The following is a 27,456-nucleotide window of genomic DNA, read 5'->3' on the forward strand; positions in this document are numbered from 1 at the left end:
ATATATGTTATTCTTATAAAAATTGAAGGAAAAGTCCCAGACATTGCATAAACTTGTTTATGGCAGATACATGATTTTCTCCGTATTCAAATAGTCCTGCCAGTTCACCTAGTTTTTCCTGAAATTTTTTAAACATACAACAAAGTTCAAAGAAGTTTATAATGAACACTCTTTACTTAACAACTAGATTCTATCCTAAACATTTTATTCTTCTTAATCACATATCTGTTAGATAGTTGATTAGTTGAACCTAATTCCTGGTTGGATCTCCTTTATGAATTCCTTTTTTTTGGCTTAATTTTCTTAATTTGCATCAAGCTGTATTGCTGTTTCATTTAGTCTTATTTACTGAGATTCCTTTAATCATGTGTGTGTGCACATGTGTAGGTGTATACACAGATTTTCAGAATCAGAGTTCCCAGGCATTTACACCAAAGCTGCCAGTTACCTTTAAGGTCTCTTATTTCTCAGCACAGTGACTAGAAGTGTGACATCCCTTCTTATTCCTGTTAGTCTCAGGAATTCCATTGTAGTTGATGTGAAACAGTGCATAGTTAATTCTTCTCCAGGAAAAGAAATGAAGCAAATTTTATTGGATATTTTTAAAGGTGTCTCTACAAAGTTTATGCTATATTGGAACCTTCTTAAATAAATATTGTAATCAAGCATAAAATAAGCATTATATACATATATAGTCTCCCTATAAATCATGAACCAAACTTTGATTATGCTAGTTTTCAAAAGGGATTACCTGTAGATTTCATTGGTTTGTCTTTGACCTTTCTCTTTGTCTTTTATGTTCTTTAAAGATCAATTTTAATGATAGTCTCTTTGTGATAAGAGGTTTATTACACATCTGTTCCCTGAAACTTAAAGAGAGTCAGTTTTCATTCTGTTGTCTGGTATACACTCATTTCTTACCACTGCATTTCTCTCGTCTTTTATCTACTTTCTAGGTACTGCTCTGTGATACATCATTACTGGGGTACAGCAGCCCTCCTCATCCTTTTCCTGCTTGTGTGGTTTCCCATTCCTTGTCTGTCGCTTAGGTCCATCCTCTTCCTGACTTTTAGAGCAGACCCAACTTTAGTCATTTCATTCAAATCACTAACGTGTTGAGTGCAGTTACGTGCCAGCACACAAAGATGCCTCCACATTATCTCCATCCTGCTGAACTTAGATTCGCGGCGCCTCCTGAAAGCACCATGCCCACTCCCAACGGGAGCATCTGCCCTTCTGAGCAATACCTTTCTCATCTGTCCTCCCTTTTTCATTAGCTGGCATCCCTCAGCACCCAGCAGCTTTGAGCATTTACTGACCTTACTAGGTAACTAAAAAATAATGTATGCTAAGTGAGATAAGCCAGTCTGAGAAAGATGACCAATACCATGTGATTTCACTCATATGTGGAATATAATGAACAAAATAGAAACAGACTCACAGTTAGAGAACAGCCTGACAGCTGTCAGAGGGGAGTTGGGTTGTGGGGTTGGGTGAAAAAAGTGAAGGGATTAAGTAAAAAAAGAAAAAGAAAAAACCTCATAGACACAGACAACAGTATGGTGATCACCAGAGGGAAAGGGGGTGGGGGAGGGAGAAGAGGGTGAAGAGGGGGAAAATGATGGTGGAAGGAGACTTGACTTGGGGTGATGACCACAATACAATATACAGATGATGTGGAACTGTACCCCTGAAACCTACATAACTTTATTAACCAATGTCATCCCAATGAAATTAAAATAAGAAAACTAATGTTAGAAAGCTTTATTTATTTATATCAAAGTAATAGTTATACTAAGGGTTTTAAATAATAGGTCTGCATAATTTTCCAGAAGTGAGCCTGAATTTTGGGATTCTAAATTTGAATGTGGTATGTTATCACTTTTCAAATATTTTTACTGCATGCCAAGAGCTGTTGTAATATTTCTGGGCAATTTTTCAACACTGAGTTGCTCTGTGAGTGAAGATAATTACTGAAGTGGTAAAATAACCAAATCAGAACACTAGCTTTACTTCAGTGTATTATTTCTTTTGGTTAAAGACCAATAAGACCAAGATGGTGGGTTTAATCCCATGTGGGCCAGTTAACTTCCCTCCAATAAATACTTTTCCATATTCACATGAATATGACTAGTTGAGCACAGACCCATTTATCATGGTCAGTGGTTCAAGCTTCATATCCCAAGGTTAGCAAATGCAGAAAATAATACATTTCGATGAAAGCATTTAAGTTATTTGGCAAGGTTTCTATTTTTTTAATGTGGTGCCAGAGACATACCAACAGTGATATAAATGTTGTGTATAAGTTCTTTGTAAATAGTATAATTCAATTGGTACAGCACATAAAATAATTGTCAAACTCTATGAATTTCAAAAATGCAGAAGAAGAAAATAGCATAAAGTTTAGAACAAGACAGATTTGGGGCCAATTTCAACAGTGAGCCGTTAGGGTGAATGTAAGTGACGAGGGAAAGCGGCCGCTGCCAAACCTCTCCTTTTAGGGGGTGGTTCATTGTTAACCGCCCAGCTTCTTTCTCAAAGGATCTGTTTGCTAAGTAGTTAGGTTCAAATAGACAAATGGAAGACCTGTAGGGTTTTCACCAGGAAATAATGGGCTGATAAGTGTGTTTGAGAGAGATTATCCTTGCAGTTGTGTTAACAGTACAGCAAAGTAGATTGCTGAGCTTTTAGAACCTTGAACATTCCTCTGCTACTGTGGATCGTACTGGATCTTACCAGCAACTTGGAAAATGCTCCTCAGAAGAGTCTATAGTTCATTCCTTCTGCACCAGACAGCGAGGTCCAAAGTATTTCAGCTCCAAAGTTAAAGAGAACTTTGAGAAGTTTTTTCATGATGCCAGTCTGGTAAAATGGTCAGAGGTGAGGTTTGGTTCAGAGCTCACCACCTACCCTCCCTGTCCTCCCCGCCCTTGACTGAGATCCTGCTGTCCTTTGGCCATCTTGGGCTTTTCCCTGGACACGCGTGCACTGGGCATTGTTCCCTCCCCTGCACTTACCCAGAATCATCAGGCTGTGGGTCATTTCTTTAAGAACTTTTCACAACACAATTAATCCAGTCCATTGTTTCTTCGGAAAACCTTTCTTTTTCTTCCGTTTTGTCTTTTATGTGCATTCCAATGGTGGAAAATTTAAGCATCATGGCCACCTACTGGGAAGGCTTTGATAGCACATTGATTTTTGTGTGGTGCTCTTCCAGTCACGCTGACTCTTCAGTATAAGGTCAGTCCTGGTTTCCCATCCTTGTCTTTTGATTTGATCATGTAAGTTTTCTTTTTAATTTTTTTTGTCTTTGTTTTTGTTTATTGATGTGAGAGAGAGAAAGAAACATCAGTCAGTTGACCATTGTATGCACCCTGACTGGGGATCGAACCCACCACCTTTTGGTGTGCTGGACGATGCTCCAACCAACTGAGCCACCTGGCCAGGGCTGATCATATATAAATTTAAGAGACAGATAAGATCTCTAGAGTGGAGACTATACAATTTTCTATCAGAGACAGTAAAACATAATAATTCAGAGCATTTCAATTAGGAAAGAGTTGAGCTAGAATCATAATTCTATTTCTTCCTGGCTGTGTGATCTCGGTGATTTATCACTTCATTCGTAAATGAGGACATTAAACATTTACCTAACACTTACTGTGTTGCCTCAGTTAAATAAAATACATATAAGAAGCTTAGCACTAATATATAATGCAAACTATACAAGAAACAAAATATGTAAAACGGTACTCAAAAAAATTATTTCCTAAAAGTTGCAGTCTTTGGCACAGGGAATAAGTTATTGAAGAAATTACTCAAGAATTGATCCCAATTGTTTTTAAAACCATGAATGTCTAGATGGAGAAATCCCAATGAGTATACAATACAATGAAAGAAAAAAACTACCACATATTATAATCATTATTAAATTTCAGAATACCTGAAATAAAACAAAGATCCTAAAAGCTTCCAAAGAGGGGAAATAACATTCAAAAGATCAAAAATTAGAATAGCATCACATTGTCCAAAGCAACACTGGTAGAAAAAGTGGAGAAAGTCCTTCAATTTTGGGAAGAAAAATAGTTTCCAACTAAGAATCCTGAATATACCTGACTGCTCAACCAAATGTGAGAACAGAATAGCCATTTCCAAACGTTCGAGATCTCAAAATTCACCTCTTACATACCTGCCTTTGGGAGCTACAGAGGATGAGTTCTAACAATAGAAGTAAGCCCCAAAAGATGAAGGTAGAGGATACAGGAAACAAGGAAAACACAGGCAGGGGATCTCAGGAATGTTACAGAAGATCCAGGAAGACAGCCGTGCTGCAGACCTTGATGCCTGTAGTCCTGATGGGAGCAGGAGCCTGGAGGGGTCCCAGAGAACATCTCCAAGATGATGGAACTATAGGCTGTCTGGTGTGTACGAATGTACTGGAAGGAGATTTACACTTCTGGCTGAGTTCGGGGATTAACTAGTAGCAGGTCTCTAGAAAATTAGCAGGGAGAAAAGCGAAGTCATTATTAACTCCAGGGGAAAGTAGTAGCACTGAAAAGCTACTACACAACTATATTGTTAATACGGCATTATATAATGTAAACACCAAATATTAACCTTACCAAGCACTGTGGTGTAACTAATTTGGGACTGTGGAGGAAGGGAGGGTATGGGGAGAAATGTTGTAAGAGCAAGATAATATAATTTTTTTTTTGTAGTAGGAAGTTGATAGGTAACAGGAAAAGTGAAAAAGAATTAAGACATGTCAGCATATTATTTAGCTATATGGAGGTGGATATAATAAACAGTTTAAAAAGGTTGGAAATGGTTATCTTTAGGAAGTGGCATTACAGATTAGGGAGAAATTTGGCAGGTGATTGCTTCTTTAAATATTTTATTTATTCTTAGAGGGGAAGAGAGGGAGGGAGAGAGAAGGAAACATCGCTGGGTTGCCTCTCGCACGTGCCCCTACTGGGAACGAGACCTGCAGCGCAGGCATCTGCCTGGACTGGAAGTCAGACTAGCAAACAACCTTTTGCTTTGCGAGACAGCGCTTAACCAGCTGAGCAGTGACTGCTTCTTGCATTGATTAGAACCCATGGCAAACATTACTAAGGCTCTTCTTCTCTCATTCTGGGCACGTGGAAGCATACTGTTTGCAAGCACCCTTCCAGCTAGTCAGGGCCATGTGACTGGCTCTGGCCTAGACAGAGCAGAAGTGATGTGTGGCATTTCTGGCTACAACAGTGTGACCCTTCCGCACCCTCTCCCTGTGCCTCAGCAACCTAGAATGGACAGGACAAACTGCAGGGCATCCAGTAATCTGGAAATCTCTCCTATGTGCTGTAGAACTCTGTCTTCTTAGCTTAGAGAAGAGTAAGAGAAGATTTGGCAAACTTTTCTAAATATTCTAGGCTGTGCAGACCATATGGTTATTTTTGCAACTACTTAACTCTGCTGTTGTAGTGCAAACGAGTGAGTGGGCCTGTGTTCCAATAAAACTTTATTTATGGACACCAAAATGTGAATTTTATAGAACTTTCATGTGTCGTTAAATATATTATTTTTACTTTTTTAATCATTTAAAAATGGAAAAAAGAATTCCTAGGCCGTAAGATGTACAAACACAGGTGGAATTGGTCCCTGGGCCTTAGTTTGCTGACCCTGCTTTAAATACTTGAAAGATTGCTATGCCCAGAAGCTAATGGTATCATAGTGTTTGCTTTTAGAGGACAAACCTAAAACTAAAGAGTGGGAGTTAGGGGGGTCAATTTCAGCCTCAAATTTCCTCACATGATGAGGGTGTTTCTGCAGATTAGAGCTGCCTGTGATGAGAAGGTCCCTGTGCTTGAAGTGGTCACATGGAGGTGGGAGGCTGCACCAGATGACCTCACGCTAGCTCCCTTTTCATTCTTATATTTCATAGGCCTATAACACAACTTAAATGGATTATTCTGATAAAGGTGTTTTAATGTTTTCCCCAGTACAGTGGCTTCCCATGGGTTTTTGGACAGTTTTCAGAAAAAGTTAGATGTGTGTATGTTGCCTTAAGTATTTTAAATTAAGATTTGTGGTGCCAAGGTTTGCAAAGCCTACTTGCTAGCCTAAACATGTTTGCACACAGCAGTATTTTCTAATTTAAATTCAATCATAATCTCCCCACCTCCCTAGCCTAGACTGGCTGAAGGTATAGACTTCATTTTCATCTCATTAGGCCACCTGGAAGCTGAAATCAGTAAGTAGTCTTGATGTAAATTGTCTGCTTCATTAAAATGTTAATTTCATGGATTTAATTTTCTTTGTAAAGTGTGCCACTCACTGCAGGACACTATATGCAGATTTATTCTGAAGAAGACCAAATTGCATGTCTCATTTTAGTGTATTTATTTCTCCAGATTTCTGTGCATTGCTATTCCTAGGAATTGCTTTTGTGTTTCTAAGTGATCAAATATCTAAAATCATTATTTAAGGCAATTTCAGCCTAGCAAAATATGTTTTAAAAGTAATTGTGAAAGCAGTTTTCCTTATCAATAACATAACTTCCACTTTTTTTCTATATGTAGCCCTGAAGCTCCATCTTTAAAAAAAGAAAGATTCCGTTGCAGTTTCAGTGAACGATGAGACCAACTCCAGATAGTGCCAGGCAGAAAAAATGGATGAACAGAATCTTTTATGTCCTGTATCGTCCTCTAAATAGTCCTTTATGTTTTGAAAGTGCCAACTTCAATACCAAGTTCACAGTTTTTACTCCCCAAATCTTGAGTTCTGGCTGATCACCCCAAAGGGAAGGTTAACCAAAAGAAATAAGCCAGAAGCTGCTGCTGCCCTGACCCAAAAGGAGCATCTCCCCTCCCAGTCAGTCCCCGGAACCAGGAACCAGAAACCAGAAGTTCAGATCAAAATGCTTTCATGTGCCCAGACCCCATGGGCATCTTGGACTTTTTCATTTACGTATTTGCCAGTACCTTTTCATCTCGCTGGTTTTCTTCATAACTGTTCTCCCCTTTTAAGTCTCCTTTGCTGCCTTCCTTTCCTTTTCCGGTCGCCAGTGGAAAAGCGATTCCCCAAAGTCTGTCCTCTGCCTTTGGCTCTTCTCTCATTAAATTATATTCATTTCTCCCTTAGAATATACCTCCAAGCTTGTGACTACCACTGTTCTCCGTCTTCTGAGGTCTGTCCGACCTGTGTTTCCAATAAGTGGATTGGATAATTTCGTTTATGTCTATCACCTCAAATATGTCTAACCCCAGGCTCCTTACTTTCTTCCCAGCTTCTCCATTTCTGTTCACCAGTGCCATCATTCTTATGTTCTCTCAAGCTAGAAGGGTTCTAGGAGGTGGCCCACAAAGACTTAATAGAAAGTCAGATTTGTTCCTTTTGATGAATGCCAAATATTTGTCTAGTACTAGGCCAATTGAAAAATTAAGTTCTTCTCAGTCCAAGCATACCCATACGAACATTCCCATTAATAACGACCCAGGAATTAGTTAGTTCTCAGTCATGTCCCCTCAAATCCCACCACAGCACCAGGTAGACATTTATGTTGCTTGTCACTAGACAAAGGAGGGAGGCATAAATTTGATCAAGAGTTTGTAAATCATTTGACGTTTTTATTAAAATGAACATAATTACTCTGTTCTCAAGCTTTATAAGATAATGGTTGGCTCAACTCATCACCCAGGGCTATTGGCTGCAAATAGAGCTTCCCTAGTTACTTTTTAAAATAGGAGTTCAGCAGGTGGCATTCCATTCTGTTTCTTGGATGAGTGGCTCATGCAACTCTTTTTTTCAGGTATGTGACTGAGGTTCAAATACAGCAGGGCTATATATAGTTCAGATGCAATAAAAAAATGAGCATCCGATTTTCTGGCCAATCTGATACCATTATCACTAATTCATACATTTAAATTCACTATTTTAAGATGAAATTTGATCTATTTCATTGCTATTTCAATGAAGATAAATGTTAACAAGGCTGAGACATTTTTATTAAGCCAGTTATGACAGTAGTTATTTATTCAGCAGATATTGATTGATTGCCTAAAAGGAGACAGCATTGAACCAAGTGCTATTGGACATACAAAAGTATAATACCCGTTATTCTTGAGAAACATATACAATCTTATAAAATTCTTGTTTGAGTTGGTGAGTTTTCAAAAACAATGAAAAAACTATGAGATTAAAAGCTTCCCACTTCCATATGATTCAGTCATGAATTCTTAAGGTATATTCTAATTTTTGGAAGTCTCAGATGTTAATTTTCATTTATATTCTCTTATTTCCATAGGGGTTTAGAGCTGATTCTGAGACTATGTTTAAGGCATTCTAAACACTAAAAGGATCAAGAATGATGTCCTATCAGGGGATCTGTCCCATCCCCAGAGCAGCGACAGCTTAGTTTGACTTTGAAACTGACTTTGCTGTGGCACTTTGGGCAGGATATCTCTCTCTCTCTCTCTCTCTCTCTCTCTCTCTCTCTCTCTCTCTCTCTCTCTCACACACACACACACACACACACACATACACGCAAATAAATTGTGGCACAACAGTATATGAGACAAATTAGCTTTAGAATGACTGAGCTGTTTTCTAAACTGAAAGATACACCAGAATAAGTTTAGCCTTCATTTTAAATATGCAAGCTAGTGTTTCTGAGAGTCTTATTGAATTTACTTTTGCTATCAGGTTACCTTTGCTAACTTTCTCAGTGTGGGCAATATTTATATATATGACAATGGTTAAGAAAGGTAGGTTATATCTGGAGAGAGACTTTGAAAATAGACAAGTCAGAGAGACTGGAAGTCATACTGTGACTAGCGGAGCCAACTATAACAGAGTATTTCTATTTCTGTAGAGAGAAAAGGAAATATTGCCCCAAGAGTCATGATGGATTTTAATAAGAATGATGGATAGTAGCAGCACCATAAAGAAAAAACTATAGGCAGAGATAAATGAACCACAAGAGAATATTCATTTATATGGTCATTCTACTCACTTACAAACCTTTAGTTTTCTCTGTCAGGCTGGATATAAAAGATACTTACTAAAATAGTTTATTCATATTATTAAGTAGAAAACATACTCTAAGCAATGTAAATTCACTGGAATAAAAGATAACCTAGTTCAACCTCAGAATGTGATAGATCATGCCAGTTCTCACTTTTTTACAGGTCAGTGAAGGAACCATTTAAAAATTCACATGTGAGCCATAATTCTTTCAAATAGAATTAGGTTTTCATAGCCATACCTAGAAGAGTAATGGAAAATTTTCCATTTCAGAACCATATGCAAGAAAACATACCATAATTCAGTCCTTTTCCATTGGACACGTTCTCAATTAGAACAGCGTGTTTCTTTTGCTGTGGGCAAATGTTGATTAATTGATGTTTTGTTTGTAATATGTTTCAGAAATGGAAAGAATTTCAGTTATATTTGCAGTGTAATTAAATTAAAATATTTAAGTTTGTCTAAAAGGCTTTTGCTGCCAAACTTAACATATTGAGAGACTTTTTAAAAGATAATGTAAAGACCAATTGTATTCTTCCAGATTGTAACTTGTAAAAAGTGTGCTTATTGAGAATGCCAAATTACAATTTGAGGGCCATTGCTCCAGTTCTTTTATGAAATGGAAAGAGCCAACTAAAGCTAAGGAGGCAGGAAACTGGCTTCTAAATTTAGTCCTTTCATTCAGCCAACTCTAAGCCTCTTTGAAAAACTACTTAATCTCTCTGATCTTCAGTTTACCAAACTGAAAATGAGAAATGCTGAACTGTTTCCTAATATTAAATTCTTTAACCTAACCCCAGGGCTATAGAACCAGATTGACCTGCGTTAGAACCATCCCTTGCCCCTTAATGGCTTTGCAACCTCAGACAAGATCTACTTCATGGGGTTGTTGTATTGAGTAAAATAATATGAAAAAGTACCTACATACTTTTTGGCATTCAGTGTTTTTGTTGTTGTTGTTGTTTTGTTTTGTTTTTTTTAGTCTTCTTAATACAGAGGAATCATTTCCCTAACAGGTATTTCTGTGAGTAGTCTGTTCATAGCCATGTGGAGAATACAAAGGGGAGAGAGACATGCAGCTTGCCCTTGAGAAATGTATAATCTAATCCAAGAGATACAAGTTTGACATAAACACTTAGTAACGACTAGAAGGGTGCTAAGTGCTGTAAGAGAAGTTCACATCAAGAGCTGTGGATTTTAGAGAAGGAAGACAATGTGTATGTTATCAAATCCCAGAGTTCAGGTGACTGGGAGAAAAGAAATCATAACCTTGGACTGTTTGGGATGTTGTAATTCCTAACATTAACCATGGTGCTGTGAGCATAAGAAGTGACTGTTACCCCTCCCGAGTCACATCAGCTTGTATTGAAAAGATAATAGATCCTGAAGATGCATTGAGAAGGGCATATCATCACTAACAAAGTATTCATGCCAAAATGCATAACTTGGATTTAATTATGAGGAAACATCAGAGAATCCAAACCGACAAACAGTCCACAAAATAACTATCAACAGTAGTTCCTGGATTGATCCTGGATCCCCCCCACCCCCCCAAAAAAGGATAATTGTGGAACAATTGGCAAAATTTGAATAAAATTTGATATGTAGACCAGCTAATAGCGAAGTATCGATGTTAATCTGGTTTTGTTTAAATGTACTATGGCTGTACAAGGTGCTAACACTTGGGGAAAGTGGGTGAAATTTACTAGAAGTCCTTTTAGTACTTTGGCACATTTTTTTATAAGCCTGAAATTTTTTCAAAGTAAAAGTTAAAAAATAAAAGATACACAGATTCTCATTTAGTATAAATTCTTTGAAGATTAAGATAGCTGAAATAAAGATCTGTTGTAGAGTTACATGTGAGAATTAAGGAAAGCTAAGTGGTCACCGCAAAGCTGTTCCTAAATTTTAAAATATTTCGACAGGTTTCACTTGACTGAACCTAAAACTAAAGTGATGCACAAAAATACCAGACATCTAAATAACCCTGTCCTCAGAACTTGTAGCACTCCAGCTTAGAATAGTTTTCATGGCTGGTACAAACCATCCCCACCCTGTCCCGTCCTGGGATGTATATTAACATTATAATGTTCAGTGGCAGTGAAGATTGACCTTTGGCTTTTGCTTCAAAAATTTGTTGTTAGGTCTTCCTTTCTAAATATGCTATTATTTGAGTAGCTAATTTAGATTAAAGGGGGTCTGGGGTGGGGGGAGGCTGTTATTTTAAACGACCTGCTTTGAGTTTTCTAGTGTTCATTAATTATTTAAGAATATTTTATTACTTAATGAAGACCAGAGATTCAGAGGATCGAGTTAATCATAGTCCTCTCAGTTTACAGGACATTATCGTCGGTCTTGGGCAAAGCATCTCTTTTGTCTTATTCTTTTTTATTTATCCTGCTCTATCCCTGTACCCTACTCCCATTTCTTCCTCCTTCCATAGACAGGCATTCTGATATATTTGAAGTGCATCTTTTTGCTTCTATGTGTTCTGTAAAATTTGTTTTACATTCCTATGTTTTTAAGTTTACATAACTAGGACTGTTATATATCTTGTTCTAGTTCTTGCTTTCTCACTTAGCATTTTGCTTTTAAAATGCATTTATGGTATTATGCATATTTCTAATCCTTGGCTTCTGACTGCTGCCTTCTCTGTGGTGTGTCCTTTCTACATTTCAGCTATTGAGGCTCCCAGCAATACCCAGGTAACCTCCAATTCTTCCTGTCACGGAAGCATTTGCAGCAAAGACTTCATGGGTGCTCTTTGTACCCGTTGGATAATTTCTTTAGGGTATATGCCCCAAAATAGAATTGCTGAGTCATAGGATTAGATCACCTTAACTTGACTAGCTCCAAACTACTCTCCAAAGTGGTTACTGTCCTCTAAACTCACACTAGCAATCCAAGAGAGTGCCTTTATCCCCCTCTCTCCTACCAACATTTGGTGTTATTCAGTTCTACTTTTTGCCAGTGGAATATGTGTAAAGTAATGCCTTCTTGTTTTAATTTGCTTTTGTGTGATTACAAAGGATTTTCATGTGCCTGTTATGTTTCTGGGTTTCTGCTTCTATGTTTATACAGGGTGGAGCAAAAGTAGGTTTACAGTTGTTCATATAGAAAATAATACAATAATTAATAAAAAATAAACGATTCCACATACTCACAGCTGTAAACCTACTTTTGCCCCCCCTGTGTCTTCCATATTTTATTGAGCTTGTTCTAGTGATGTATTGATTTGCATTAGTTCTTTTGTGGTCTGGATAGTAATCCCTTGTTTAGTGTTACACATTGTAAATATGTTCTCCTACTCTATTACATACTCATTGAACATAAATTCTTAATGTAATCAAAACCATACTTTGTTTTGCCTTATAATTTATGCTCTTGAAATTTTTTGTTTTTGTTTTTTTAAGAAAACCTTTCTTACTATTTGAACACAAAAATAGTCTCCATTTTACTCTAATTATATAACTACATTATACATTTACATTTTTATCCATATGGAATCCTCCTTTAAAAGTGTTTGTTGAGGACCCAGTTTTATTTTTCTCCAACACCATGTATTAAGCAATCTGTCATTCCTTCATTGATTTGTGATGTCAATTTGTTGTCCATGAAGTTTCTATATGTCCATCAGAATGGCTTTGAACTCTACTCTGTTGCATTAGTTTGTTTGTTTTTTTTTAAGATATACTCATGCCCTGGTGGGTGTGGCTCAGTGGATTGAGCGCCACCCCCAGTTGACTCCCAGTCAGGGCACATGCCTGGGGTGCAGACCAGGGCCCAAGTTGGGGGCGTGTGAGAGGAGGCCGATTGGTGAGTCTCGCACATCAATGTTTTTCTCCCTTTTTCTCCCTTCCTTCCCTTCTCTCTAAAAAAATAAATAAAATCTTTAAAAAAAAAGAGAGAGATACTTGTATGATGTTTGTTTTTCCATAACTACTTGATTTTTTTAGAATTTACTTACAATGTTGAAGACCCTGTTTCTTCTAAATTTCAAGAAACTAGTTCATGCACGTGTTAAACCCAAATAATAACCTTCTTGCTTTGAGAACTGTTAGGCATTTCAGCCAACAGTGATCTTGTCCTTCTCTGAACTCACAGTACTAATTTTCTGCTATGCTCACTTTACTTCTCTTAAAATTTTACACTAACTTTTATTCACTTCATGTGTTATTAATTTTCATATGTTTATATGATAACTTGTATTTGAACTCGATTAAAAACTTCCAAAGTGCAGGGATTTCTTCCACGTCTTCAAATCTCCCCCAGAAGCTGTAGCTAGCACAGGATCTGTAATCATCGTCATAACCAGGACTCAGTGAGCGCTCACTAGGCTTCTCATCAGTACCTTTGATTCGCTGGATTGAAAGCACATACAGAATTGTAAGCACATAAGGGGAGCAACTGACTTATGAAGGATGTGGGTGAGACAGATAAATGTACAGTTTCTCCGTGCACTGATTTACCATAGTCATATCTTCTGCAGCAGGACTGTTTTTTAACAATTATACTTCTTGTTACATCTGAATTCCTCCATATTAAAAAAAGTTTTAATTTACCAATTCTCTTTTCTTCTCCCGTTTATTTTTAGTAATTGTATTTTATTTAGTTTTCCATAATGAACCAACTGAAAATCGGCTGTGGTAAATAAATCATGTGCAGGGGAAAGCAATACATTATAATTAGGATTCCGTTATCATTTAATTAGGCATTCCATTATTGAATTGGTGTCTCTGGCTTCTCCTGGTCTCTGACTAATCCTGAAACAAATCCTTCTTTGTGGACAAATATTAGCCTGTAATAATTAAAGTAGTCATCTAAGCTAAGGCTTTTCATTAAATCTCTTTCTGATTAAGATAGCTCCCCAAGTACAGACTGATTTAATTTCATTTGATTTATCCACTTTTATATTAAAGTCTGGTGGAAATTGTTTTTAACATCAGAAGATTAAGAATATTAAGATCGTCTTTATAGCCATAGATCCCCATAGTATTTAAGACCCTGCTGTTGGAGTGGTTCTGTAAGCCGAGGACGGGTGTCACTCTGCTAAACTGAAGAGTATCTCAGGTGCTGTAACATGCCGTCATTGAAAACCATACACTAATTCTGTTTTATATTAAAATATTGAGCTTCGAGTTAATACATTCTCGTGTTCCTTAGTTTGGGCATCAGCTTTCATTCCAAATAGTTCAACATATTAAATGGGTCTTTTCTGTTTTATCAAAAGTTCAGTGTCACCAGAAATAAGCAAATCGTAGATAAAGGTTTTGAATTAAGGGCCTCTATAGACATAAATATTGTCTTGCTCTTTTTTTTTTTTTTTTTTAAACTCCTTGGACTTACTTGACCATTATTGCCTCCTGATTCCTAACCTGCTTTTCCTGTCTTTCAATGATGGACGCTGAATTTTGTTCCGGGTCTTTTTACTACTCTCTTAATCGGGTTTCCCCCAACATTCCTCCCTTACTTCATTAGCCTGGCTTCACCACTTGCTCTTATACTTTTTTTAGCCTTTTTCTTCTGACCCTTTTGTCCAGGTTTTTGTTTTTATTTTTTATCCTTTTAGTCTTTCCTCCTTCCCTACTATGTGTGCATGAGAAAGTTTGCATTACTATGTGCATATGAATCGTCGTCGGCAGCCGTCCATCTCGAGAGACGATGGTGTAGCTTCTTAAGAGTCTATCTGCACCGCCGAGAATGGTTGTGCAGTCCGACTCATATGAAGCCAAATAATATATTCTAACTTGCTACAGCTGAAATATCTTGAAAATATTTTTTGTGTGGCATCAAGAAAGTCCATTATGAAAAGAGAAAATGAGTACACATTCTCAGTTGAAGGAGAGGGGAATTCCAGGAGAGGGGAAAGCATTCCAGCGTCCTGAACTTTCTGAGGTCCCGCTTTGCAGTTTTGTTCCTTGAGTTACCTGCTCCTGAGAGTGCAGATGCTTCCCTTCCTCCCCATGTGAAATGCTCTCTTTTGAAGATTGTGGTATGATAGGAACCCGCATCAGTATGATAGAAACCCGCATCAGTAGGGCAAAGGCTGATAGAAGGTGTTTCGGAGTCAGGACTGGAAGCTAAGGATCTAAGATCTGGTAAGGCTAAGATTTGTAACAGGTCAATAGGCAGCAGTGACGGGCCGCCTTGTCCGGGTCAGAGAGGAGGTTGTTGATGGGGGCCGCAGGAACTGCTGAAATGCTCTGGTGGTTGGCAGAGGAGACCCCCCCCCCACCGCCCCCCGCCGGGGAAGAGGTCAGAATAGAAATGGGAGTGCTGTGTAAGTAAGGTAGCAGTTACTGACGGAAATGCCAGCTCTGAGAGATTTCTTTTTAAATTTTGTTTATTTTTTTAGAGAGAGGGAAGGGAGAGAGAATGAGAGGGAGAGATACATCGATGTGTGAGAGAGAATATCAATTGGTTACTTCTCGCAAGCCCCCAGCTGGGGACCTGGCCCGCAACCCAGGCATGTGCCCTGACTGGGAATCAACCAGTGACCTTTAGGTTTGCAGGCCAGGCAGGCCAGTGCTCAATCCACTGGGCCACACCAGCCACGGCGTCTCTGAGAAATTTTTCTCAAGCTAGTGGGAGCCCGTGTTTCTCATGGGCAGAAAGAAAAAAATAGCACAGTAGAGAATCTCAAGGTTTTCTTTGAGGAATTGGTAGTTCTATTTAAAGCCAGATTTTTGAGAATTGATTAGGAAACAAACGCTTCTATGGTAATACCTGAATTAATGAAGAGGCTGCATTCCAACATGCATAAGGAAGTCCTTTGTTATCAGAGAGAAATGATGGAGAAAATATTTGGTACCGCATTCCAGAATTTCAGCTGAAAAATAGCATTATATACTTAACATTGTCAAATCTGCCATAGACTAGAAAATATTCAGGCACTTCTAAGGATTTTATCGTCCTTATCCCAATTAATCTTCACAGAAGCCTGTGAGGGTAGGTATTGTTATTACCCCTCTGTACAGATGAGGCTTAGAGGGAACATGTCAAGATCATAGCTGATTAGAGGCAGGCCAGGAGCTGTCTGACTCTCCCTTTTGTTCCATAAGTGTCCAACTTATACAGAAGGAAAAAGGAATAATGTTCCTCGTAGGAAACAGTAGTATTTCCTCTAACAAAGAAAATAGTATTGTTTGAGTCTTATAATAGTAGTTGGTTTTAAATGGTTCGTGCGTGCTGAAAGGTGTCTTATTCACTGGTATTTATAGTCTAAATATATCCAAATTTGTCCATTCAGAACTATTCCTCGAAGTGTACTGGGTAGTGCCAATTTGTCACACTTATTATTGGCCACCTACTGTTGTATGTCAGTGTCAAAGTGTCACAGTGAATAGTTGTTTAGTTACCAATCCCAACTTTTATCCAGTTGGGGTAATTTTCTTTTTTAATCTTAAAAACAGTGCATAAGTCTGAAAAACATGCTAACCTCTTATCTTACGATTTGGCATTTTCTTTTTACACAAAGCATCTTAGATGACCAGCTACTTTATCTAAAACTCTTTAATTTTAATATGTAGTTAGATTTATGGATTTAGATGTGGCTAATAGAAAATAGGCTTGGAATTTTTTTACTTTTAAGCAGCTATTAAAATGAGATCCAAAATAAATTCTAATTTTGTATATTCAGCATACATAATATGGAATGGGGATAAAGAAAAATTTCAGTTGTTTTCTAAGCTTGTAGATCACTATACACCAAAAATACATTTAAAAGCTGATATTTCTTTTTTTCTGCCACTGAACTATATAATTGGATCTGGTCTTTAGCGGCCAGGGGCAAACCAGGATTTCTTCACTCAGCTTTCATTTTAAACATACAAATGTGTAAGTCTTTGGCTCTCTCCCATTCCCAGTCAGCTTTTCATATTGGGTAGGACTCTTCTAATCATCAGAGGCTCAACTTTATATGCTTGGAGACACTCTCTCCTGTAATTATATTTGTAAATTCCAGTTATATCTTTTAAACTTCTGTTGGTTAATGAAACATGACTAACCTATTAAAAATTCTCTCAGCTTTAGTCTGAGACTAGAAATTAAAATTTGAAATACATGTTTTGAGCAACTGCTTGTTCTGTTCTTCCAGGAAAAAAAGTAAAAGTCTAGGGACCCAACTGAGCATGTTCTAACAGAATGATGGCTCCACAAAATAATAGGAAAATATGCACCTTTCCAGAAGACACCATGTCGGAAACAGAGCAGATCCATTTTCAAGCCCCAGATAGATAAGCTGGTGACAAGTGTCCAGACAGCATCTAGATTTGTCATTTAGGCTACTGACAAAACAATAAGATCTTTCAAAATGTCTTTTACTGAGGGTGGTCACTTCCTTTGAATATTTAAGAGTTATTTTCATACTAAAAGATTTAAAGGCAGTATAAATCCTTTGCAGTTGCAGGAACTTCTCTTTTCTTAATCTATTAGTGCCTTATTGGTAAATGAAATAAAGGCACATCTCAACTTTTGAATATTCATTATTTCATTATTGTCACTTAAGTATGAACCAAGCCCTGCAAGCGAGCTAAGCCCTTCCCTCTTAACCTTCTAGGAGGAAGCTAACTTGTCTGGTGGTCGAGCTCCCCTGGGCTGGGGGCCATGGGGCCCGGGGGCCATTATAGGCTGATACGAGAAGTCAGCTCTGCTACTAGCAGTAAAGAGTTACCTGTGGCTTTGTGTTGTGTGGAGACCTTTATTTTATCATAAAAACTTTAAAAGTTGTCGACCAACTCCCTCCACGTGCAAAAACCTTTCTCCACATCCTCCTCTGGCTCTGGCATTTAATGCATTTCTGAGTTTCTGTGATGCTTTAAAGATCCAGGGCAGCTCAGGGAAATGAAGACAGGGTAAAAACTGTCTTTCTTCTCCCCCTCTCAGTTCTCCCTATTTCATGTTGTCTTTTTTAGTTTCTAACATTACAATGTTTTTCTTGTTTATCATATAAATAGATGGACATCTTTAGGGCTCATCCAAACCACGGCAAGTGGTGGAGAGGGCATTTGAATGCAGTTTTTTCCTCCACAAACACCACAGTGGCACCAGCGGACCACTAGGAGCTAAAGTAGAGATGACAGGTCAAAGCCTAACATGCTAACATTGTGATTCAGTAATAGCACCAGCAGCCACTAATGTTTATTGAGCACTTAACTGTGTATTAGATCCTGTTTTATGTGTTTTTACATATATTATATGATTTAATGCTCACAGCCCTATGAGGTTGTTGATAGATATAGGAACTAAGTAAGCCCCCAAGAAAGTAAGTAATTCACTCAGTCAGTAAGCAGCAGAGCTAGGACTTGAACCCAGGCAGTCTGCTTCCACGGCCCTCCATGCTCTGCACTACAGTATGCCCTCACTTATCGCGGGTGTTACGTCCTAGCCCCCCTCACCCCCCACCGCTGTGAGAGGTGAAAATCCACGAAGTAGGAACCTTACATTTATTTTAGTATTTGTATATATTTTAAGTCCCTGGCTGGTTTGGCTCAGTGGATTGAGCGTCGGCCTGCGAGCTAAGTGTCGCTGGTTCGATCTTCCAGTCAGGGCACATGAGAGAAGGAAAACTCTGACTCCAAAAAACCTCCGCTGCCTTGCGGCATACCTCTTCAGGGGAAAGGCTAAGGGAGTAAACCCCGACAGAAAATCCGGAGCCGGAGTCCCTAAGGCGGTTTGACGTTGTAGTCAACACCGGCAACTCCTGCGGCGCACCTGAAGCCAAGCTGTATTGACTCCGTCTTTCCCTTGGACCCTTCAGCTGCGAAGAGAGGGGGGGTCTGCTGCATGGGCAACAGCAGACCCTCCATATCACCCCGCCCAGGCTCTGTAGCTTCAGCTTCACTGGAGAGGACACTCCAGCGTCATCGCAAGATGTCGATTCAACACGGGAGGAGACAGATACCGTGTCACGCCCGAGTCGGACTGCACAGCCATTCTCGGCGGTGCAGATAGACTCTTAAGAAGCTACACCATCGTCTCTCGAGACGGACGGCTGCCGACGACGACGACGATATATTTTAAGACTTTATAAACCCTTCCCACATACTTATAAACTGTTCTCAGTCCCTTATTAACCTTTTTCACACTTTTATAAACACTAGTTATGTTCTTAAACATATTCTACACTCTTAAACGTACGTAACTTTAACAGCATATGTACACAGTACCGCAAAACCCCGCGATATAGTGAAAAAACTGCTATAAATAATTAAATATAGTATTTTTAAAAATCCTGCGATACAGTGAGGCCACAATAAGTGAACTGTGATATAGAGAGGGACTGCTGTATACATTTCCTTGTTATATCTTTGCTCATCCCTTCATTATCAATTTCATTTTCACTATTGGATGTTTCTTATACAAAGCATATTTGAAACTTATTGCTCAACATCGTTTCTTTCACCCTTCATTTCCCTTTATCTGAAGACTTTTGTTCTAATTTCAACCTCATTAGGTAGGAGTAGTTCCTTGGATAATTTCCTCAGATTACATGAGTGTTTTTCATTTGCTGTTTCTGAAGAATGATACTTCAGTTGCATTTAGGATTCTCGGATCACAATTCCCTTTCCTCAAGAGTCTGTAAACATTATTCCATTGTCTGATGTTGCAGAAGAAAAACCCAATGCTAATCTATGCTCTTACTTTGTATGTAACTGGTTCTTTCAAACTACAAGTTTATAAGAGGCTCTTTCTCTCCTTGGTGTTCAGAAATTTCTCTGGAATGTTTCTAGGTTACGCCTTTTTAAACACTACTTATGTTCTTAAACATATTCTACACTCTTAAACCGACGTAACTTTAACAACATACGTGTACAGTACCACAAAATCCCGCGATACAGCAAAATATCCACGATAAATAATTAAATATAATATTTTTTAAAATCCTGGCGATACAGGGAGGCCGTGATAAGTGAACCGCGATATAGAGAGGGACAACTGTACAGTGAATCTAGGGTTTTTCACTTAGGAACCTTTCTGTATGTGGTACCATGAGTGTTTCACAACCCTGTGCTTCACGTTGTCAGGAAGGAAGCAGAAAGCGAGGGTTGGGTTAGTCCCACTAGTACAGTATATACCATTCCTATTGTAATAATACATAACTCTGTTTGCTCGGTAAGCGCCGAGAATGACCTGGAGGAGGAAGGCTAGGGCCTGCCAGCAACGCATGAAGAGGAGCTGTGAGAAGTGTGAGAAGTGGAGGAGCGGGTGGATGGCGGGAGCCGCGTGGGGAAGGAGGCCACCCAAGCCTGTGAACAAGTGAGGCTGATGAGACCAGAAACCTGGATGGGGAGGAGAAGGTCTGGGCTGAGGCGGCAGCAGAAACGTTGATTGCAGAGGAGTTTTGAAAGTAAATGAAATATGGACTCAGTTCTGAATGAGGGGCTAAGTGGCATGAGAGGTGACAAGAGGTAAAGATACCTTGTTTCCTCATTGAGAGAGAAAGTGGGGAAAGAGTGGGGGGAGTGGAGGTGAGACAGGCAGAACAAGGATTATGGCCGAGGTGGGTGGATGGGCACAAGCGAAGGGGCCCTGAGGTCTGCGGTGGACAGTGCACGGGAATACTCAGCCAGCTGCAGGATCAAGGAGAAGTTTGATATATTATGGAAAAAGACAGTGGTGGTCAATGCTGAATAGACAAAAGGTTGCTTAACTTTTTAAAAGTATATTTTATTGATTATCCTATTACAGTTACCCCAATTTTTCCCCTTTGCCTCCTCTGCCTGGTATCTCCCTTCCCTCCAGCAATCCCCCACCCCCTTAGTTCATGTCCCTGGGTCGTGAATGTAAGTTTTTGGGCTTCACCCTTTCCTATATTATTCTTAACTTCCCCCTGTCTATTTTGTACCAACCAATTATGCTTCTTAATCCCTGCACCATTTCCCCATTTCTCCCCCTTCTCCCTCCCAGCTAATAACCCTCCAGATTATCCCCATACTTATGATTCTGTTCCTATTCTGGTTTGCTTAGTTGGATTTTGTTTTTATTCTTTAGATTCAGTTGTTGATAGTTGTGAGTTTATTGTCATTTTAGTGTTCATAGTTTTGGTCTTTTCTTAAATAAGTCCCTTTAACATTTCATATAATAATGGCTAGGTGATGATGAACTCTTTTAGCTTTCCCTTGTCTGGGTAGCACTTTATCTGCCCTTCCATTCTAAATGATAGCTTTGCTAGATAGAGTAATCTTGGTTGTAGGTCCTTGCTTTTCATCACATTGAATACCTCTTACCAGTCCCTTCCTGCCTGCAAAGTTTTCTTTTGAGAAATCAGCTGATGGTCTTACAGGCACCTCTTTGTAGGTAACTCTGCTTTTCTTTTGCTTCTTTTAAGATTCTATCTGGAAGCTTTGGCACTTTAATTATGATGTGTCTTGGTGTGGTGCTCTTTGTGTCTAGCTTATTTGGGACTCTCTGTGCTTCCTGGACTTGTATGTCTATTTCCTTTGCCAAATTTGGGACGTTTTCCTTCATTATTTGTTCACATAAGCTTTCAATTTCTTGCTCTTCCTCTTCTCCTTTTGGCACTCCTATGATTCGGATGTTGGCATGTTTAAAGTTATCCCCGTTGTTCCCAGAGTGGGTGGGTCTGTGGATGTTCTAGGACCATGGGGGCCCTTTAAACAAGTGGACTCTGCAGAGAGACCAGCAGTTTCCTCCTCGGCCCCAACCCCCACTGGTTTGCACAGTCAGAAGCAATGAGGCTCTATTTTCCCCTATGCTGGAACTGTGAGCTGTGCGGTCTGGTCTGGTGCTGGGAATGCTCCCCAGGTGTCCCTCCCAAGTTTTTAAAATGTGTGACTATGCTTTCTGCTAGCCTGCCTCTGCTGCTGCCACCACACCGTGTTCTCTCCACCCCTGCTCCGCCCCTGCTACCTGTCTGGATGAGTATTTCTTCTTTATATCTTTGTTTGTTGGACTTCCATGAAGCTCAGTTTCCTGGAACTTCTGGCTGTCTCTAGTTCTGAGGTAGTTGTATTCCTTCTTAGTTGTGGAAGGAGATGCAGCGTGTCTGTCTAGGCCTCCATCTTGGCCAGAAGTGCAGGCCAGTTAGCAGGTAAGACATTATATTACTGTCCTAGCTGATGGATCATGCTCAGTGTACCAGTTAAAGTAGGTTTTCTTTGTTTGGATGTTTAATCAGACAAACCACCTTCTGGTGTGGAAATTCCTGCTACAGCTAACCAGGCAAGTGGTGAGCCATCCTTTCCTCAAACAGTGAATATGTTACGTCTTGACAGCTGTTAAAATGCTTTTCCCTGTGGCTTTTAACCACTGCATACCCTTGTCCCCTCTGGAGCTAGATCTCCTTCTAGGCATTCAGATCAGCTCCTCTCAAGCCTTCTTCCATTAGTGCTTCATTGCACCTCCTTGCCTCTGATCTAATCTGGACAACATACAGCACACCCAGACTATCCCTCCAGTTTTGAATCTAAGCCTTGTGGATGTAGTTATTTTCATTTTTTTTATTACAAAACCTTTATTAAGATCTGATTATATTTACAAGACAGTCATTAATCCAAATTGAAACCTGTCCTTACCCTTAAGTAAATCAGGCAAAGGAGATTGACAGTAAACATTGACAGAAGACTTAAGAATCATTAAAATAAAATGAGCACAACCTAACAGGTTCAATAGAAAGGGTAAACATGGTGAGACAAGGTGGAAAAGTTGCTGCATATCTTTATTATTAAGGTAAAATTTAAATAGAGTAAAATGCACAGGTTTTAAATGTACAATTTGAGGTAATCCACACCTAATCAATGAAGAATGTTCCTGCCACCCAGCAGATTTCCTCCTGCTACCTTCCAATCAGTTTCCACACCCACAGCCAACCACAGTACCACAGGTCGTTTGCCTCGTCATATAGTTCTTTAATGAATCAAGTCCACATCCAAAGTCTGTCACTGAAGATAACGTGGTAAAGAGAACAACAGTCAGACACTAACCTCCGACACACTGTGTGCCCTTGGGCAAAACACTTGACCTCTCTGGACCTTCTGTAGTGTGCAACTAGGTGGTCCTCATGATTCCTGTAACGCCTTTACTCTGCTGACATTTCTAATCTCAAAGCACCAACCATCCACGCAATTCCCTGGGCTCCTTCCACCTTATCCTCCCAGATCCAGCTGATGCCTCTGTGACGTCAGTTCTTTCTTGTAACTGTTGGACGCATGTCAACACCTTTGGCACTACCTTCTCTTCATTTCTTGCCGTCCCTGCCTGGTAATGACCGTCGAATTACTCCACCTGCCTCTCTTGCTCTTGGTCCTCTAAACCATTCTTGTCTTTGCCTCCAAGGTAAATCTTGCCTACGTGAAACCATCTGATCCCTTTTCTGTTAAAAACCCTGAGGTGGTTCTCCGCCATTTGAGGTGCTTCTCTACACCTGGAACTGAGTTCAGACTCTCAGTGAGGGCCTTTGCTGACCGCCCCCAGCCTGCTCTCAGTGCCCTCGGCCCCACCACGCGCTCTGCCGGGAGGCTCCGTCTGCCCCGCTGCAGCCTGCGCCTGCCCCGCGTGGACGCCCTCTGGTCTGCTTCGGGCACTGTGCACACCTGTCTCCCTGGTTCTGTGGGGAGCTCCTGCGTGAGGTTAGGGCCCTGTTCTTTTCGTCTCTTTATCTCCAGCATCTAGCATATGACTTGGCTAAAAACACCTCCAAAATAATTAATCATGAGAGTGCCAAGGATGATGGTAATACCAGGTCAGGGTCTCACTTGGACTTCAAGTTGATATAGTTTTAAAAATTAAAAAAATTCACATGGACATTTTCATGTGTTTCTGACCACTTTATCAAGTCAGATTTCGAGGTTTTCTTTTTCCATTAGCTGTCATGGTAATATTGGATTAAAAATGAGAAAGTCTCTGTTTTATTTGGAGAGAAGGGTATATTACTAGGAGGCCTCAAAGTAGTGAATCCTGTTGGGGTTACAGGGATGGTCCTATGCTCTTTTGCTCCTGTCTCAGATCCGATTTATGTGCTTCTTTATTCAGCTCTAGAATGCAGATTTCTGTTTCTGCGAATGAAGATAATTTCTTTCTAAAGGTCTCCATGGTAATTAGCAAGCAGATGAAAAACCAAAAGTGACTGGTAAATATTGACCCAAGTGCCCAGGAACACCAGTATTTATAGCCCTGTTTGTTCCTCATGGTTCACTCTGTTCTGACTTTTTTCCTGGCTTTGGCTCTGCCTTGCAGTGTGAATCAGCACTGCTGTCCAGATTGCTCATTACTGAATCTGTTGTTTTCTTTCCCAAACCCAGGTAAGAACCTTGATGCCGTCCACGACATCACGGTGGCCTACCCCCACAACATTCCCCAGACAGAGAGGCACCTCCTCCACGGGGACTTCCCCAAGGAGATCCACTTCCACGTCCACCGCTACCCCATAGACGCGCTCCCCACCTCCAAGGAAGACCTCCAGCTCTGGTGCCACAAGCGGTGGGAGGAGAAAGAAGAGAGGCTGCGCTCCTTCTATCGAGGGGAGAAGGATTTTTACTTTACCGGACAGACTGTGATTCCGCCTTGCAAGTCTGAGCTCAGGGTCCTTGTGGTCAAATTCCTCTCCATACTTTATTGGACCCTGTTCAGCCCTGCAATGTGCCTCCTTATCTATTTGTACAGTTTTGTTCGGTGGTATTTCATAATCACCATTATCATCTTTGTACTGCAAGAGAGGATATTTGGTGGACTGGAGATCATCGAACTTGCATGTTACCGTTTTTTACACAAACAGTCACACTTAAATGCAAAGAAAGATGAGTAAGATAAGGTTCACAGTGTAACAGCCTAGGGAATATTTGGGAAATGTGATAAGCCTTTGTAAACTGAGATGCGTTTTTGCATGACTATATCAAATATTTCTTACTACCATCATTATTTGTTAAAGATATTTTGCACTTAGTTTTGTGGGAAAATATTGCTACACAGACATTTTTTTTTTTCTCTTAAATCTCTGAATGTAATTTCAATATGAATAGCAGGGAGCAATCGCTATGAAATAACTTGGGCCAGAGTATTCTTAAACAATCGTCAGGCTATTCACAGACAAGGTACACACAAGATTTTCCCAAAGGCTTGGTCCTATTTCCTAACTAACACCCAGACCAGAGGCAGCTCTGGAGCTTGCGAGGACTGGCCCAGCTCAAACGCTGGCACTTGACTGCCGGGGTGCGGGCCCTTCCTCCTGGCTCCCTCCCTCCCAACCCTTTCTATGCCAGTCAAACCACCGCATTCTTCCTTAAGACCACAGAATAGACACCTCTTGTCCTTAAACTGACCAAACATTTTGATAGGAAGACCACCTGTGCCCTTTCCTCACGTGGGAAATAAGACATGGACACATCTTGGGGCAACCACAGGCTCCCACTTGGAAACCTGAGCTTGAAATTTTAAAGATAGGCAGTCATACAGTTGAGTTCTTCACTTGTTCTTAATCTCACCTGCTTAGTGCGGGTTTCTTAATTGGCGTGTCAGCAGGTGTGTAGCCTCTTCTATGTTAAAAACGGTAAAAATCACTTTTTAAAAGGAAAGTGTAGAACATTGTTGTTACTGCAGTCAGAAACCCTCCTTTGAAGCTGTGTCTTTTGAAAGATTCCTTTAAAAGCTGCCCCTAAAAGGAGGGTTAGCGTGTTTTCTCCATGTACGTGGGTCTCACGTCTGCCATTAAGATGGCAACGGCAGAAGAGCACCTGCAGATAAAGCAATGACGGTTTGTCCGAAATCATTCAACCTTGTAGCCTTGACAAATTTTACTCTTAAAACCAAACTAACACAAAAATGAGTCCTTTTTTAATAACAAGGGAGGGAATCTCTCATTTTTAGTCCCAGGCTTGCTCTTTCAGAAGTAAAATTTAAACCCGTTTTTGACCAATTATTCACCTACATATTCCTGTCATTTGGAGTCAGTGGAAAATCCAGCGAACAGCACCCACCTCCTTCTGAGGCAGAAAAACGGTGTGGTCATTGTTTCCACTCTGCTGAAGCCCAGCACGGCTTCCTTTTGTGATGTAATGAGGATGCTGGTCAGAGCAGCAGAAAACCTGAGGCAGTTAGAAGTCTTTAGCTGTTAGCAAACCTGCCAGCTTTCCTCCCGCCTTGAACCAGCCTCAGAAGCCGTTCATTGCTTCCGTGTACTGTTTTGGCACGCATGCCTTCCCCTTCGTTACGTCTCGTTTTTGCTCGACAGTGACTTCTATCCAACAGCTGGGACGCGCGTTGCCATGACAGGTAAGCACTTTGTGAGCGGAACTCACTCACTGAGCAGCTTCTTTCTGGAAGTGCTGGTTGGGGCAGACGCTGTGGACACACAGTCCCTATTAGAAGAGGCCTGTCTCGGTCCTCTGCCCGCACGCACCAGCTTACATGTAACTGCGCCCTCGAGGCTGTTTTTAATCCTGCCAGGAGCTACTAATTAGTTATTATGTACATCTGCTGCAAACCCAGCTGTGGAACTATAGCTTCTTAGGGTGTATTTTAATTTTAATTTTTTTCTTAAGGGGGTGTGTAATTTAGGTTTCTCTCCTACTTCCTTTGGTTATATTTGGAAACAGAAATAGTCTTAGTAATCAGGATTGCGTTGTCCTGGGCAGAGGAGAAAAGCTGGGTCTGTCCCCGCAGCCCGTCCACCCTTCCTCCCACCTCTCACAGCTCAGTGGCCAAGGTCCTGTGCCCTCTTTAACTGTCAGAACTTGTAAAAGGGAAAATCTTTTTTTTTCTTCGTTTTTTAAAAATGGTTTTCGATCATAGCAAACATGTTTAAGATAAAATGCAGGCTTTTTTACCTACCCAAAATTCATAAGCACTAAAACAGGAATAGAGACAATGTACTTCCTGTAAGAATTAGAAATTACGTCAAAAAGAAGAAGGTTGCTTATTTGTGTTTTCCAACCCGTTTGTATTTTTCTTATTTTAAAAAAATGTAAAGAAATAATATAGTTAATGATCTGGAACTTAAAGCTATCTGAAGTTGATAAGATGATGTCAAGTAGGAATGAATTTAGCTTCAGTGTGTGATTGACCTCAGCAGAGGCCCCTCCGCACACCTTCCCCGGCAGCCGCTGGACACACAGGCTCCCTCCAGGCCTTCGAAGGTCAACTCTTTGGACTTCGAAGTGGTTACAGTGCTCTGTGCCCAATTGTTAAATCTTTGCCATTCGGGAACGTTTTAAACACAGCGTGTGTGGTGCATATAGGGCATGAACCGTTCTGCCTAAACCAGGAACCCAGAGGAAGGGCACTGATCCGGTCTCACATTCTCCCACCCGCCACCTTTGCTGAAACAAGCCGAAGGAACTGTGAAATTCGGTGGGAGAACATGAGAAACGGCTGTTAGAGCCCCTAACTGAAAACTCCTAGGGAAATCCTTCCCCGTTTGTTACAATATTGAAACACAGATTGGGGGAAACAAGCCTCCAGAGTCACTGGGAAATCAGTCAGCTCGGCGGCACCATG

The 27,456-nt window shown here is 40.2% G+C and overlaps 1 protein-coding gene across 4 annotated transcripts in view; it reads left to right on the plus strand.

Annotated features, from left to right (window-relative positions):
- Nucleotides 1–27,168, plus strand: part of LCLAT1 (lysocardiolipin acyltransferase 1) — a 141,220-nt gene extending 114,052 nt beyond the window's left edge. For all 4 annotated transcript variants that reach the window (XM_090281096.1, XM_090281099.1, XM_090281097.1 and 1 more), the window contains one exon: nt 24,267–27,168. In XM_090281096.1, coding sequence (XP_090137222.1) covers nt 24,267–24,769 — 503 coding nt within the window. In that variant the 3' untranslated portion in view covers nt 24,770–27,168. The remainder of the gene's footprint in view (nt 1–24,266) is intronic.
- Nucleotides 27,169–27,456: the final 288 nt, after the last annotated feature.

The sequence above is a fragment of the Furipterus horrens genome, unplaced genomic scaffold, assembly GCF_987537825.1.
Source record: "Furipterus horrens unplaced genomic scaffold, mFurHor1.1.pri manual_scaffold_6, whole genome shotgun sequence".
Classification (NCBI taxonomy): Eukaryota; Metazoa; Chordata; class Mammalia; order Chiroptera; family Furipteridae; genus Furipterus; species Furipterus horrens.